The 14,773-nt window shown below is 35.1% G+C and overlaps 1 protein-coding gene across 1 annotated transcript; it reads left to right on the top strand.

Moving 5' to 3' along the window:
* Positions 1 to 2,840: 2,840 nt before the first annotated feature.
* LOC149796526 (uncharacterized) lies at positions 2,841 to 14,017 on the top strand. Its single transcript, XM_089961222.1, has 10 exons — positions 2,841 to 2,975; positions 4,557 to 4,907; positions 5,432 to 5,722; positions 6,332 to 6,634; positions 7,618 to 7,719; positions 7,909 to 7,995; positions 8,685 to 8,798; positions 9,395 to 9,883; positions 10,955 to 11,058; positions 12,076 to 14,017. Exons 1-10 carry the CDS (start codon positions 2,915 to 2,917, stop codon positions 12,181 to 12,183), a joined length of 2,010 nt encoding a protein of 669 aa, XP_089817348.1. The 5' UTR covers positions 2,841 to 2,914; the 3' UTR covers positions 12,184 to 14,017.
* The last annotated feature ends 756 nt before the right edge of the window (positions 14,018 to 14,773 follow it).

Below are 14,773 nucleotides of genomic sequence, written 5' to 3'. Positions count from 1 at the left end.
ACACCCAGCCGCCTTGGGGGCTCCGCTCCGGATGTTCTGTTTGGGTTTACTCCCGTAGCCTTTCCTTCTCCCGACGATATCTACAGGGCAGTGAAGCCATCATCCAATGGATGGGACAAGTGAATTTTGAGTCAGAGTTTCCTTCTCCTAGACAAACTGCCTGACAATGCTAACCAGCTTCATATGCCATGGTTTGGAGTCATAGTTTCTTTTCTCTTAGACTGGCTGCCTGCCAAGGCTAACGAGCCCAGTCTGCGTACCCAGTTCTACCGCCGGTCACTCAGTCGCGCCACACAGCAGTCTCTGTGAAAACAGGGAGTCCCAAACGTGAAAGTGCTGATGTGGCCACAATAGTGTAGGAGAGGCTATATGCAAATAACTCCTGCCCAACAGTGGTCCTGCGGCGTTCACTACACCTGGAAAGGAGAGGCTATGAGAGACGCTTCACTTTCCTTTGGCAAGCGGGACGTCAGGCCCAGTCCTCGCCCCCCCCTAATAATAATATAATTATTAGTAAATCTGTTAACCAGTTTCGATTTTTCGTGTTTGAAAGGGCTATCATATGTTATCTTAAAAAATCATGCAGATTCCCATTGCTTGTGTTAGATCACTTACATAGGTATTTTGAAACATGAGAATGAGCATAGAACCAGTCATGTGGGGTATATAGCGACGTAGTCGTAATCGACTTTTGAAGATGTTTACAGGGAGAAATCGGAACAATAAGATTCTTTCCTATTTTTCATTTCTTATATTTTTCATGTTATATCTTGAAAGCAGTTTGCAGAAGTGATTGTTGTTGAGTTTAGTTAATTTGGACTGAAAAACGTTTGTCTGCATTATTAAGTGGAAATATAAAGTGCTCCTTAGGCAATAATGTTAAACTGGAAATATTGACAACGTCGCGTTTCTTGGTGGGCCAGTTCATTTTGGGTTCTGTAATTTATTCGGAACTTTCCATTCTTTCAGACTTTTATAGACCTTTTTACAGGATTGTTTTGGATTCACTTTATAATACCGTAAGTTCTTCACATATTGTCATTTATAATATTGATAATTACATTGTTAATTAAATTTTGCAAACTTATTTGGTTTTGCTTCTTTCTGCTGCATAGGTTGTGACCATATATACGTAAGAGTAGCAAATCATTATATCTAAACGAATATAGGGGTATTTTTAAAACTTGTGAAAATTAGGAAGCTGCACATAAAACATATATTAGTGAAGAGCGCGCCAGTATATCCTCTTAATGTAGTCCTCCAATGAACCTCCGCACAATTTCTCTGTCAGACTATCCAATTGTTCAATGCAATTTTGCTTTCACATTATTTGTGTTATTGAAAACTGTACTTGCATTCGCATGAGGTTTTCATACATTATGACACTCATTAAATATATAACATTGTCAGGGATGTATGGAGGATGTGACAATGTTTTGATGGTGTGCGCCTTGTCAAAAGATTCTGAAATTACGTGGGTGAGTTGTTTGGCAAGAACGAGTTGTTTAAGCGTATTCTTTATTGAAGCTTTAATACGTAATGCCAGATTAATGATATTTCTTTGTATTTTTTCCAGTACTGATCCTGCAGCTAGTGATGCATTTAGTCCATTTTGATTAAGCCGTATGTTGGATCCCGGTTATAAATATCCTCATGGTCTTTGATTGGCTAGTCGGTGCTCCTCTCTGTCATTGCTGAAAGAGGTTCGTTCTCCCACTTCATCATGATTTAGATGGTGCGCAACATTGTGCCGTTTACTGAGTCGTTGCAGAGGACTATATTCCTCGTTTTCTACCTAAATGTTGTGCACTTTAAATCAAATTATGCTCTGTCACGTATGCCTGATGAAATTTTACGTCCAAAATTCCATGCATAGAGCTTCAGTTAGTTTTTCGTATTTCCTGTTTTTCGCCTTATATAATTTGCATCATTTTTGCAAACTGATGTTCATTAACTTATACCACGCAATGCTTCATTAATAGCTGAACTGTTTACTACCGGACTCCATTAATTGTGGATGAGCATCATTTAATGAAATAGCCCTTGCTTCTTGTTCTAAATAGTTGTAAATGTTACCCGCTGACAAGGTTATCAATTTTGAAGCTATTCCACGTACCTGATTAGTGACAAATATTCTTAGTGATTTATCCTGTATAAAGCACTCGATAATCATCTGGAAACACTATCAGTTTGCATGTTTTTATTTATTTTAAACAATAGATCCCCAAAGTACTTTTATTTTTGCAATACGAAAATAGTTCCTGCCCATTGTACAACCTCGTCCCTCGAATTATCATTTGGGGTGCAGATGCACTTTCGTGGAACTTCATTATTTATTTGAACAGACTTCGTGATAAATTTAGTTTCCCGATATCTGTTACCCACGAGGACAGCAAATTTTACCCTTCACATATCATATTTTTAGTGACTATTTAGACCGAATCCAGAGAGAGAGAGAGAGAGAGAGGGTAATTGCATCAAGAGACTTCATATTCGCTATAATCAAGTTTATGAGAATACAGTCGCACTTTCTTCTGTTCCTTTATAAAAACGTTTATTAAACATCAAGTTTGAGTGTCGTTACTCTTTCTTTTTGACAAGGTACTCTTTTTGCTTTCTGTATTTCAGGTCGCTTTGTGTTGTATATTCATTTGGTAAGTCCCATGCTGCCTCATCACTATTCCTGTATAGTGAAATCGTGTATTCTTACAATTGACAATAAATCGGATGTTAGGACAAGTCATTTGGGAAAGTTCATTACAAACAACAATGCTTCTTGATGATTATATCATATCACATATACAATACTGAGCATTTTGTTTTGTGATGGATACAACAGACCAGATCCACCTATCTTAAGGAATTCCGTAAGGCATTTTCGATTTGGCCGTGAAACGTTTCAAACGCTAAAGAAATGGCAAGATCGAAGAGGTGGGTGTTTTTTATTATCATGGTATCATTGGCGGAAATAACAGGTAGGTAAACTGATTTCAGCTCTGTCCGTCTGTCTGTCTGTCTGCTCACTCTTTCTCACTTTCTACTCTCATTCACTATTTATATCTCTCTCTCCATCTGTCTCTCTCTCTCTCACACACACAGATATATATATATATATATATATATATATATATATATATATATATATATATATATATATATATATATATATATATATATATATATATATATATATATATATATATATCTTTCGCAAATAATGGTAGCTTTTAGATAGTGTTTCCTGTTGTCTGGGCTCCCTCATTTACTACTGACACTTTAGTACCAGTGTACTTTTTTTTGTTGTTTATACAGACATAGAGAAAGTAAAATTATTTAAGTAAATTTATATATTTTAATTATATGAAATGTTATGGTATGACCTTATTATGTTTATATTTTCTTTGGATTAATTTTATTCAGTGTCCGACATGAAGCAGTTATTAGATTGTCTGTAATTTACGTAATTTATTGACAGTAATTAACAAAATGTTTCTCATTCATTTTCTTGACATTGAGAAGTTTCGTCCACGGTTATTGTCTTACTTTACAAAAGTTTTCTCATGAGATGTTTTGGATCTACAGCCTTTAACATCGATTTTTAAATGTCGCACAACACTTAAAGTCCCACCGTTCAAAATAATATTTAAATTAGATTAAGTTTTTTCCATTACGACCGGTTATATTGAAACATGAATGACCTGTTCTTTTAAAATTTCAATTTAATATTCTTAAAGCCCTGTTACTCTTATTAATACTTATTTAGTGCATGCAAATTGTGTGCGTGATTTGAAGAAAATCCACACTTTACAATTACCTTGTACTATGCATCCACGCCACTAAATCTATTTCTCGGGTGGCTAACCCCAAATAATTATACGAATGAATAACATAAGAAAAGGACGACCTTGTTGACCTTTTGGTTAGAGTGTCCGCTTTGATGCGGGAGGTCGCGTGTTCGAACCCCGAGATAGTCATATCAAAGACTTACATAAATGATACCAGCAGCTCCCTCGCTTGATAGTAAGAAGGTAGTGCTAGGAATGGTCTGCCACTTGTCAGGGTTATATGACTGGGTAGGACATCATGCTACATGTCAGCCGCACGATGCCCCATTGCTAGCATTACTATAAACTGTCACAATGCATACATGACTGAAAATTTGTTAAGCTAAGTTTAAAAAATCCAAATCACACAAATCATAGCAAAATAAAAAGTCATTCTTTACAACTTATGTATGTATTCCGCATAATAATAGTAACGATAAAAAATCGTTTTTAACTGATGCAAGGGGTGAATTACTGAATTGTGCAGGAGTATTAATTTTAATATTATACTATATGATTTTTATTAATGCCTGGTTGATACCATTATGCGTGGACTAGTGGTAAGTATGGAGACGAACCAGTCTCATACCAGCGATGTTCACAAACGTTTTTAGTCATTGTTTTATCTTTCATTGGGAAGGAGGGATATGTTACAATTGATATTGTATGAGCGAATATGCATAGACCACAGCAAACATAACTGGTATACCACTCACTTTCTTACAATTACAGGTTGCGCTCAAGCTGAGTGTCACATAGATGTCATAGACGCCACATGGGGAAAAGCCATCATAATAGACACATGGTCATTGAATAATGCGACTTTGTCCATCACCGTAAAAAGAGGGGATACTATCCGGTTTGGTTACTTATTTAATGGAAAGGAGACAAAAGTTGCACAGGATAAAGAACACCGATTGATTTTGAAAATAGATAATGGCACAACAGAAGTCTCGTTATTGTTTCAGAACGTAAGCAGAGAAGATGAGGGCCAGTATGGAATGGAAATAATTTTCAGGAGAGGCCAAAATGATGCATATGGGGGACAAAACGACGAATATAAATTCCAGCTAAACGTTATTGGTAAGTGTTGACTTCGATTGTTAAGTTCAAGCTTGGAAATATGATGTCTCGAAAAGACCATTTCCCGGAAACGGTGAAATCAATACCTACTTTTGCGTTATAGAGCTCCATTCCACAAAAATATCTTTAGATTATATGAATGTTTCGTAAATTTAGACATTTCAAAGCTCATATAAAAATTCCAGTCTACATATTCTAAACGTTTATGATATCCTAAACTGGAGGATTCAAGGCTTGTCTTAGGTATTATGCAAGATATACTACATATTGCTCGTATGCGAGGAATCTCGATAACTTCTACTTTTCATTTATAGCTGTCTCGTTTTGCGACCTTAAATATAAAAGCATTAACTAGATGTAGTTAGGCCAAACAAGAGTTATCCAGTCATGGTGTGTACAAAGTGAAACACAAACAACTTAGATATGCAATATAGATATCAACTAAAGACATATAGTATGTTCCCGTGTCTAGATATGACAGATGAATTGCACTTTATGATATAATTAGACCCATTATACTCCAGAACAAAACGAAGTAATACAAGGTTGTGAGGGAGATACTATCTTGAAGGAACTCGAAGCAACATCGGAGTCCTTTTTATTGTACCGTTATGACAAGACAATTGCAACTGTAATGAAATCTGGCTGTTGGGTGTCAGAGGAATCCATTGTTTATGGCCGACTAAGGTGTAGCAGCAAAAATGATAGATACAGGATTAGCATTAACAACGCAACACAACTAGATACCGGACTTTACAAAATACAGGATCCCATGAACAGCAGCAGTATTCAGCGATGGTTCTTCAATATTTCAGGTTTGTGAAAGCAACATGGTAAAACATCTAAACACAAAGATACACACGATAATAAACAAGCTGACAAAACAAACGAAAATCTAGCAACAAAGACTTTGTCGATATTTATGAGTTTAAACAATGCTAGGTTTTATACCTATGTACAGACGCAAAGCTGTGACTATTTTCTGCTGAATGACACTAACACTCTTTTAATCGAATAATATTTATTCAGTATTGAGATTCCCAATTTTTTTGAAACTCCCAAGTTTGCAATAGGTACACTTATGGTATCCATCAAATCTGAAAGAGCTTACCTCCAACGGTTCGATGCACTGGCAGTCTTAAATTAATCATTTGTTATTAAAATGTCTCATGCTGTATCACTTTAGTATGTGAATACAATTAGTATCGAAGTCAGGTGTAATCCATTCATTTTAGTCGTATCTGAGATGGGCTGTATCCAGAGGACATGCTCTTGATTGTTATTGTACCGCATTGTTACGGTTATAGCTGCCGATTGGATAACAAGATATGTAGATTTAAAGAGCAAAACATGACAGGTGAACATCTGTCATCTAAAATCATTAGTAAGGGTAATTTCGAATAGCGCAATTCGTCTTTTTGCAGATAAACCAGCTCATGCAAAAATTGGTGACAACGTTGTCATTGGCTGGTTCTATAATCAATCTGGGATTAACTGCACAATACGGGTTATTCATCCGTATGAGGGAGCAATAATGTTGGTGCCTTCAAACAATGTTGCTCAGATTAGGAGCAATGTTCGGCATCGTTTGTTATACAGTGGGGATCTATCAAGAAAGTACATGTCATTCACGTTGCTGAATGTAATCGCATCAGATGCAGGCTTCTACAGAATTGAAAGTCTTTATGGAACCATTATACCTGGTAGGAAGCAATTGATAGTGGAAGGTAAGTATGAAAAATGTGTTATATTAGGACTTAATGAGTTTTTGTCTTCTCTTTATCCCTTTGAGAATTATATAGTTTTAAGTGAATAATATTCTGCAGGAGTTTTAATTTTCCTTTTTGCGTCTGTTTCGTAAGTTGACTTATGAAGCCATGCTTACGAAATTTTAGAGTAAAAATTTTCGAAGGAAAAAAACCGCAATGACTATTGCCATTAATCGTCTAAATTCGTATGTCATTATCCAGATCTTGTTCAAAAGCATGTCGTTAAATTTTAGAAATGGTTATTGCTTGAAAATACTATATGTAGTTTCATTCCTTTGAACGAAGTTGAAATGTGCATTTTATCGATATCATTATAAATTAGGCATACATCGACAATAATACCTTTTAATGTAAAAAAAATATGAGTTGGAACACGCTTCTCTTTAGGCAGGTTTATCTGTCTGGAAAAGTGCTGGAATAAAAGCAAATAATGTGAGCGTGGAAATCGAAAATAGTTTATAATACTCTGAAGGCATATTGCACTCATCTGTTATATCGTATATGTCATATGCTATGAATAATTAATTAAATGTATTGCTCGCAATGACCACATCTTAAAATGAAAGACATAACTCATAGAAGATCCTTGCCGTAGACGATGTTAACGACTTCAGAGTCTGATCAGATCACTCTGCTAGTTTTAGACTAGATTGGATATATGAAGCTGTCAAACGTTCTGGTTAAAATCAATAAGTTGAAGTTTACACCGTGACTGTTAGCTGCGCCTGAGAATGAGGTGTAGACTCGCGTCACACTAATACCTTGGAAAACCCACCTATTATGGTCATTGGTCATATGAAATTGATTGGATTAAAAACCATGATTGTCATACATTCTCGACGATTTTATCAAGACTTAACTGAGTGTATATTAATGTTGTTTCTGTATCTTTCATGTAGACTGATATCTTAAATACATTTGTTTTCCAATTTCATCCCCAGCTAACACCACCACCACGGGCCTGAATACTACATTAATAGATACAGGTGTAACTGATGTGCCATTACATTATGATTCATCCGGTGTTCCCAAGGGTGCAAAAGGTAAAGAATAATAATTATTCATTTCAGTCCCATTCAAGTAAATTGTATGCAGTCAAGTCTACATCTGTGCAGTTGCCAATGAATAAATGCAGACACAATATATGATAGGAGCTAAAGTATGTATCTCTATGTTGAAACGTATCCAAATTTATAAGTTTGCATATAATGTATTTGTTTTCCTGATTTCAGACACAAATGCTGATGTAAGTGAAAGTTCAACACAGTTTTGCACTAGTACATCCACATCACCATTCGGTGCAACCGAGAGTGTTTCAGGTATGTTTTTGGTGACCATTGAGATATATGCCTTTGTAACGCTTGGTCCTCAATCAGCATTAAGATTCATTCGTCTTTGATAAAGAGCGCTTGGTAGCTGGATACATAAATGTACAAAAAAGACCGATATATAGATAGTTAGGTGTTTGGATGACTAAATAGCTAGATTTGATGTTGTTGTTGTTTTGGTATTTAACGCCATTTTTCAGCACACGATAGGCTATACATGGCGGCCAGTATTAATGGTGGAGGAAGAACCCGGAAAACTCCGGAAACAACCACCGACCCACGAGAAGCTACTAGCAAGTTTTCTCACATACTCACATTGGCTGAATACGAGACTCGAACCGGCGCAGACAGAGGTGAGATGGCAGTGATCTGTAACACGGAGCGCTTTAGACTACTCGGCCAGTCGGGGCCCCCTAAATAGCTAGATAGAATGTTTATTAAACTTTTGATAACATTATACTATTATAATCAATTGTTGAACTGTAGACGTCTGTTTTTATGTTCCATGTATTTTATCTTCCTTGTTCCACAGTATCGATGCTATATGTTACGATTACCTGTACAATTACCTGATTAACACTTCTAAGGCAATTGTTATAATACTTCGTTATGTCTTGATATTTGCCTTTTATACCAAATTCATCCTTAATAAATAAGAGTGTATACATTTTTGCCAATAGCGAATATACCGGTCTTCGTCATAGCTGTTGCTATCGGAGTAGTGGTTGTGGTGCTTGTGATGATTGGTTGCCTGATATGGATTCAGCAGAAGAATACACATAGTCTAAAAGAAGGTACATACATCCTACATCTATATTTTGAATACATATAGTTTTGATATAAATCATATTTTATTTGTACATAATTCATCATTTTCGCTCTTGTTCAGTACCAATCTCATTAAAGATGAAGTTACTGAAAAACATACATTTCACTTTTTTAATCTATTTTAAATACAGTTTCTATTCTTTGGGTTCTTATTTTATTTGGTTGTCATTTCTGGTAGCAAAGGGGTGTTTGTTATGTTTCCACTTTTGTTATTTACAATAGAGCTGAGTATACGTTACATCACGTATCAATGTTCAACGATTGATATACCATATGAGAGATGAACTGATCAGAATACACCTAATGTAACTATTGTTTATACACCTTGCGATATACAGCGTTGGCATGTTCTGAGCAGAGTTTCTCTTAAGGTTCGTTATATTTATTTAGCATTATATTTAACGTGTAACGTTCTCCGTGCCATTATTAACGTCATTAGCGATGCAGAAAATAAACCGTCCTCATTTCTCAATGTGGAAACTTTTTGCCTCGCTATATATTTGTAATTTATCATTTTGTGGCAGGAAGAATATAACAAATAAAATATACTATTGTTTTGTAGTAGAACGTATTGTACTTGAGAAGTGCGATACTGCATCTTTTGCCACGCCGTCTACAATAAGAAGACAACTACCGACACCTCAAACACAGGCAGAAAGGACTGACCACTGGCTTCAGGAACCTAACTCAGATCAAACTGGGATAGTTGGATTGCATTACGCAGCGATACCAACGAACCTACTGAGAGTTTACAAAGAATGCAGCGGCATCGTTTCACTGGAAACGATGGAATATAAAAAACCGAAGATAATATTTACAGAGACGATTGAAAACTGTGATAAATTGATCCAAGCGTCAAAAAATACCATATCGGATACGTATAAAAAAGACGGACAATATTTGCCTGATGAGCACATGTTCTCAGTAGGCAATGTGGAACACAACTTAATCGAAGACGGGAATAGACAAAGAGAGAAGAAACCAAGTACACGTGTTAAAGATTTGTATGCAGAAGACTGTAAGAGCCCTATATTTGCTTCAGAAAGGAAACGTTTGTATACTCTTTATCTTTTATTAAATTCGCTTTTCGTTCAGGGAGATGTTATATGTTTGCTAAGAGTATCCTCGTTCATATTTGTAAAAACACAAAAAAATATATCGAATAAGCTGTGATACTGTTGAACAAGTATTTTAGTAGAACATTATTTTTTCTATACAATATTGAAAGGCTCATGGCGATTGGTTTACCATTATACACATAAACATAATCGTCAGAACTCGAAGAAAATGCGCTTTACAGAATACAATAAAAGTCATCAAATGTGCTGTTAGTCTGGCCTTTTTATCGATCGCTACTCGTGTTACTCAATAATAGCATAAAGTTTAACTCAAACGAACCTTTGTCCTATTTGATCTCTCAAAGATGTGTCAATATTTATCGACGTACATATTTATAGGCGTTGGCTATCGACGGGACTATAGGTTGTTGAACACTGTTGTCACCAGATGAGTTTGGGCTATATAACATGGATAATGTTTATAGCATACCTCCGACATTTTTCTTTGAATTTCCGTTACATTTTACAAGTTATTTAAATGTATTTAAAAGTTTTGAGAGAGAGGAAAACACATATTTAAACTAGTTATATCTATATATGTATATAATATAGTATCCAAATAAGCGATAAATAAATTGTGCACATTGAAATTAGCATTATTGATGTTGTTGCTTGAAAACTGTACTTTTAGTTATTATTATTTCTCATAGAAAGCATTATTATCAACAGCGATAATAGTAAAACCAGTAGTAGTAGTAGAAGTATTAGAAATGTAAATGCAATAACAGCACCCAAAAACTTGTTTACATGCTTACTTATTTCTGCCACAATTTACTTTGTTAAAGTTGCAAGCTACGTGGAGTTCAAAGGATCCGATCATAACAACCGATCCCTAGGAAAGGATCAAGGAATGGTTTATATGCTATACGATTAGGCAATTCGGTTTGTTTTTGATAACCCCAGATACTAAGACCACACAATGATATTTCCGTTTCAGTATAAGATCATGTCTAATATTTAGGGAGATGAAAATAAAAATCATGTTTCATCAATTTAATTCCCAGGAGCATGGAATCCACATAAAAACTCGATGGCTGTAACAAGCGAGGAAGGTGGATATGAAATGTTCGAGAGCGTAATAAATATTACAACAGAAGCGGCTATCAAGGTAACGTGTGTAAACCACAGCAAAAATGTCAACATGACGAAAATAATCTTTACATTTCTTTTTGGACACAGTAAGAGATTTAACAGAGCAATTTGTTTTTTCCTTACTTCAAAAATATGCATTGTACATGCTTGCACGACGCAGTATTAAGACTTGATTGTATCAATGTATGATAAGTATATATACTCTTGAATCTATGCATGTTTAGTGTTAAACAATCATAATATTACCGTTCAGATTTACTTGCAGCAGAGGAATATATCGAACTTTATTTTATATTAGTTCCTATCAACTGTTTACTTCATTACAATATAAGACATTTTCGATGTCTTCGTATATTTATTCAGTATGTAGTAGGCAGGTTAAAAATTAATGGCACTATCTGCCAAGTATAAAACTATGAATGCCTGCGTTTATTGACATCATTCGTTTCGTGGTTAAATACATCAGGAAAGGTTCCAGTGTCTCCACACACATGCACCATAAAAAAGATGTCTTTGTTTATAATCATTACATCCATCTTGCCAAGAGTGTTCTATGTGAAACCTGTTTCTTTTGTATTTACATTCTCCTAATCCTTTGTGGGTTTTACATGAGACTCAACTTGGAAACTCTCTTAAGATGGCTATTATATAATTCTGATCGATTTTAGCATAGCAATTTCTACCTTTGTCAAACTGGACATTTAAAGCTGTATGGAACATTTGCTATGCATTTCTTGATTTCAGTGCTTCTAAAGAGAGCAAAATTGACTTAAGGACCGATTTAAACAAATGGCATGGACTGGGTTTGAACAAGTGGTTACGTGCATGCATTCCGGCCGTTGTTGCTAAAGGCCGCGTAAGTTAGACATAATAGATGATTCGTTCGGCTATTCTTAATATACCGTTGGGTGTGCAGATATGCAGAATAATGTCAACTTCTCGTACATTCTTTACAATAGCAAAGAAGCTATTTTTATCTTAGACAAATATGTGTTGATGTGGTACGGTAATCTCAATTAATATTATTTCGTAGATTTCTGATGGCAGAGACGCATTGATGGTTAAAAACGAGGGCTCTGAGGAGGAAGAGATGACATCTGATGCCGAATATAACGATTACGAGGACATAAATGAGCAATAAAAGGAGCAATTTCAGTTAACAAATAATACAGACTTATCATTCGTTTTATCTTTTTAAGCATGTGATGGTTTTCTGACTGTGCATAAAATATTTCTGTAGAATATATGGTGAGAATATCATAGATGCATATATGACGGCAACGATTACACGATATGAGGCCTAGAGCGCTTCCATTGAATACTGGCGTGAGCCGACGAAAATGTTGCAACTGACGAAGTAGTACATTGTCAGCGTGATTTCAATATTTTTGCGTTTTCTTTGAAAGGCGAAATTCTTCAGATTTAACGCTTGCCTCTAGTATCATATGGCTAGTCCACAATATGTGTTAGAACATGAATGTTCAGATCCATTCAAAGTGCACTAGTCGAGATGCCCAGGCACGAATTCAATGTATAAATCGTATCTTAAGATATTTAATTAAGTGCTGGAGAAGGAATAATGATGTATGTATAGATTTTTGTCTCCGCTTTTCTGTTCGTAATAGGGGAAAAATAAAACGGTTAGTGTCAGCAACATTGTTTGTCTCAAACTCAAAATTGCCTTCGGCAAAGATTTAGAGAGAGTTAAAAGCATGTAGGCTAGTAAAATGTAGTTTTCCTCTGTTCTTTCCATTTCATCTTTACATTATTCAATAATCGACACACACAACTCTATCTATATATATAATTGTGTTTCATCTTTCGTATGTCATGCTTTTTCCACCAGATTTTAACAATTAGTTTTATTACACCACAAAGCTGGATAAAGTTCACGAAATTCTATTGTTCGTTGATAACGCTGATTCTCGGAAAAACAAATTGTTTAAGTGCTTGACCTTTTAATACATCATAAGGCTTAAGCATTCTTTATTAATCATACAAATGAGGCTTTTTAAAATGGGACGAAATACTTTTTAGTGTTCATTATCTGCAGCTTTTTGATAACGGTGAGGTTGCTCGTTTGTTTCTCCTATATACTAAGTGCTACACAGAATTAATTTCCAGATAAGTAATAATTGCAATGTTTCTATCAAGAACGTCTGGATTTCAAATGATGTCCAATTGTCACACACCTCTTATAACCGGGATCTGCTTTCACTTACCGGAAAATGTCGTTAAAAGCATAAGTTTTAATTTATTAAATGAATTACAAATTATTATAACTTCTACTTCTTTAATTTTTTTGGTCATATGTTTGCGTTTGAAACAAAGAAGATAATCTGTTCACAATAGTATCTGACCTACAAGGACAACAAATTCTGATAGAGAACATATAAAACAGCGTCACGAAAAACGTTTAATGATGTAGGTGATGAGATTTATATTTGAGAGAGAGAGAGGGAGAGAGAGAGCGTGAGAGAGAGAGAGAGAGGGGGGTAAGGGAGGGAGAGTGGCGTCTGTGTTCGCTACGGATTGTAAGGTGGTACGTTACAAAAATTCCGGACATGCAAGACGTAATCAAACGTTCAGACTTAATCAGGTGTGACTTTGGAAGGTTTTCAACGAACACAGGTGCAGCACGTTTTACTTTTTAAACGATCGTTTTGGCATAATAAGCATATTTTCATTAGAAAATAATTCATTCAATTGATCATATTTCTCACAAATCTTCTGATGTTTAGTTCATAGGCCTGGTGATTGTCGAATTTACATTTCAGATTTAATTTTACAATATTATTTGTTTTATTTGACAACCCTTTATTGTTGTAAAACTGACACGGGTGGACATATAATGTTGATCATTATGATATATATTCCAATAACAAACAATCTATTTGCAACCTTGCTGCACATTGTACATTCGTTCATTCATATTGTATATCCTCAACATTGCTATTAAAAAAGTTCATGAAAAATAAGGGTCCATCTCAATGTTATTTTCTTAACTGCCTTCTTACTTGCCAGTCTGCGAACCTCACCACTTCCATATGCACTAAACGTGCCGCAAATTAGTCCATTATCAAATTGAATTAATTAGTGCAACACATTTTACTTTATTATTAAGTTTCCTGCATTATTAATGACGATATAAATTAAACTACATTAAAATGGTTTAAAGTCTTGAAGCTGTGTAATTGCTCGATATAATAAGTCTTTGCATGGTATTTATATTAGTGTCAAATAATAGAATAACTCCAATTTATATCAGAATTCCTATTTACCTAAAAGCATCAAAAATTATAATTGAAAATATTGCAAAATTAGGTATTCTGAAATTACCAGCGTGGTTAGTAAACCTCTGAAAAGCTCATTCGCTTTTTGGGAATTCAAACGTCCACATCAAATAATCTTATTTTAAGAACAGATTCAAATAAATCAGAACAATCTATCGTTGTCATACATACATACATACATACATACATACATACATACATTCATCTATGCATCCATCCATGAATGCATCCATCCATTCATCCATCCATCCATGCGAGCATGCATGCATGCATGCATGCATGCATCCATCCATCCATCCATACATATATACATACAAACATCCATCCATGTATGCATGCACGCATGCATCCATCAATCCATACATCCATGCACACACACACACACACACACACACACACACACATACATGCATACATTCATCCATCCATCAATCCATG

This window comes from Sinohyriopsis cumingii, chromosome 6, assembly GCF_028554795.1.
Source record: "Sinohyriopsis cumingii isolate HCF-2022 chromosome 6, ASM2855479v2, whole genome shotgun sequence".
NCBI lineage: Eukaryota > Metazoa > Mollusca > Bivalvia > Unionida > Unionidae > Sinohyriopsis > Sinohyriopsis cumingii.
This window is presented reverse-complemented; position numbering and strand designations above follow the sequence as displayed.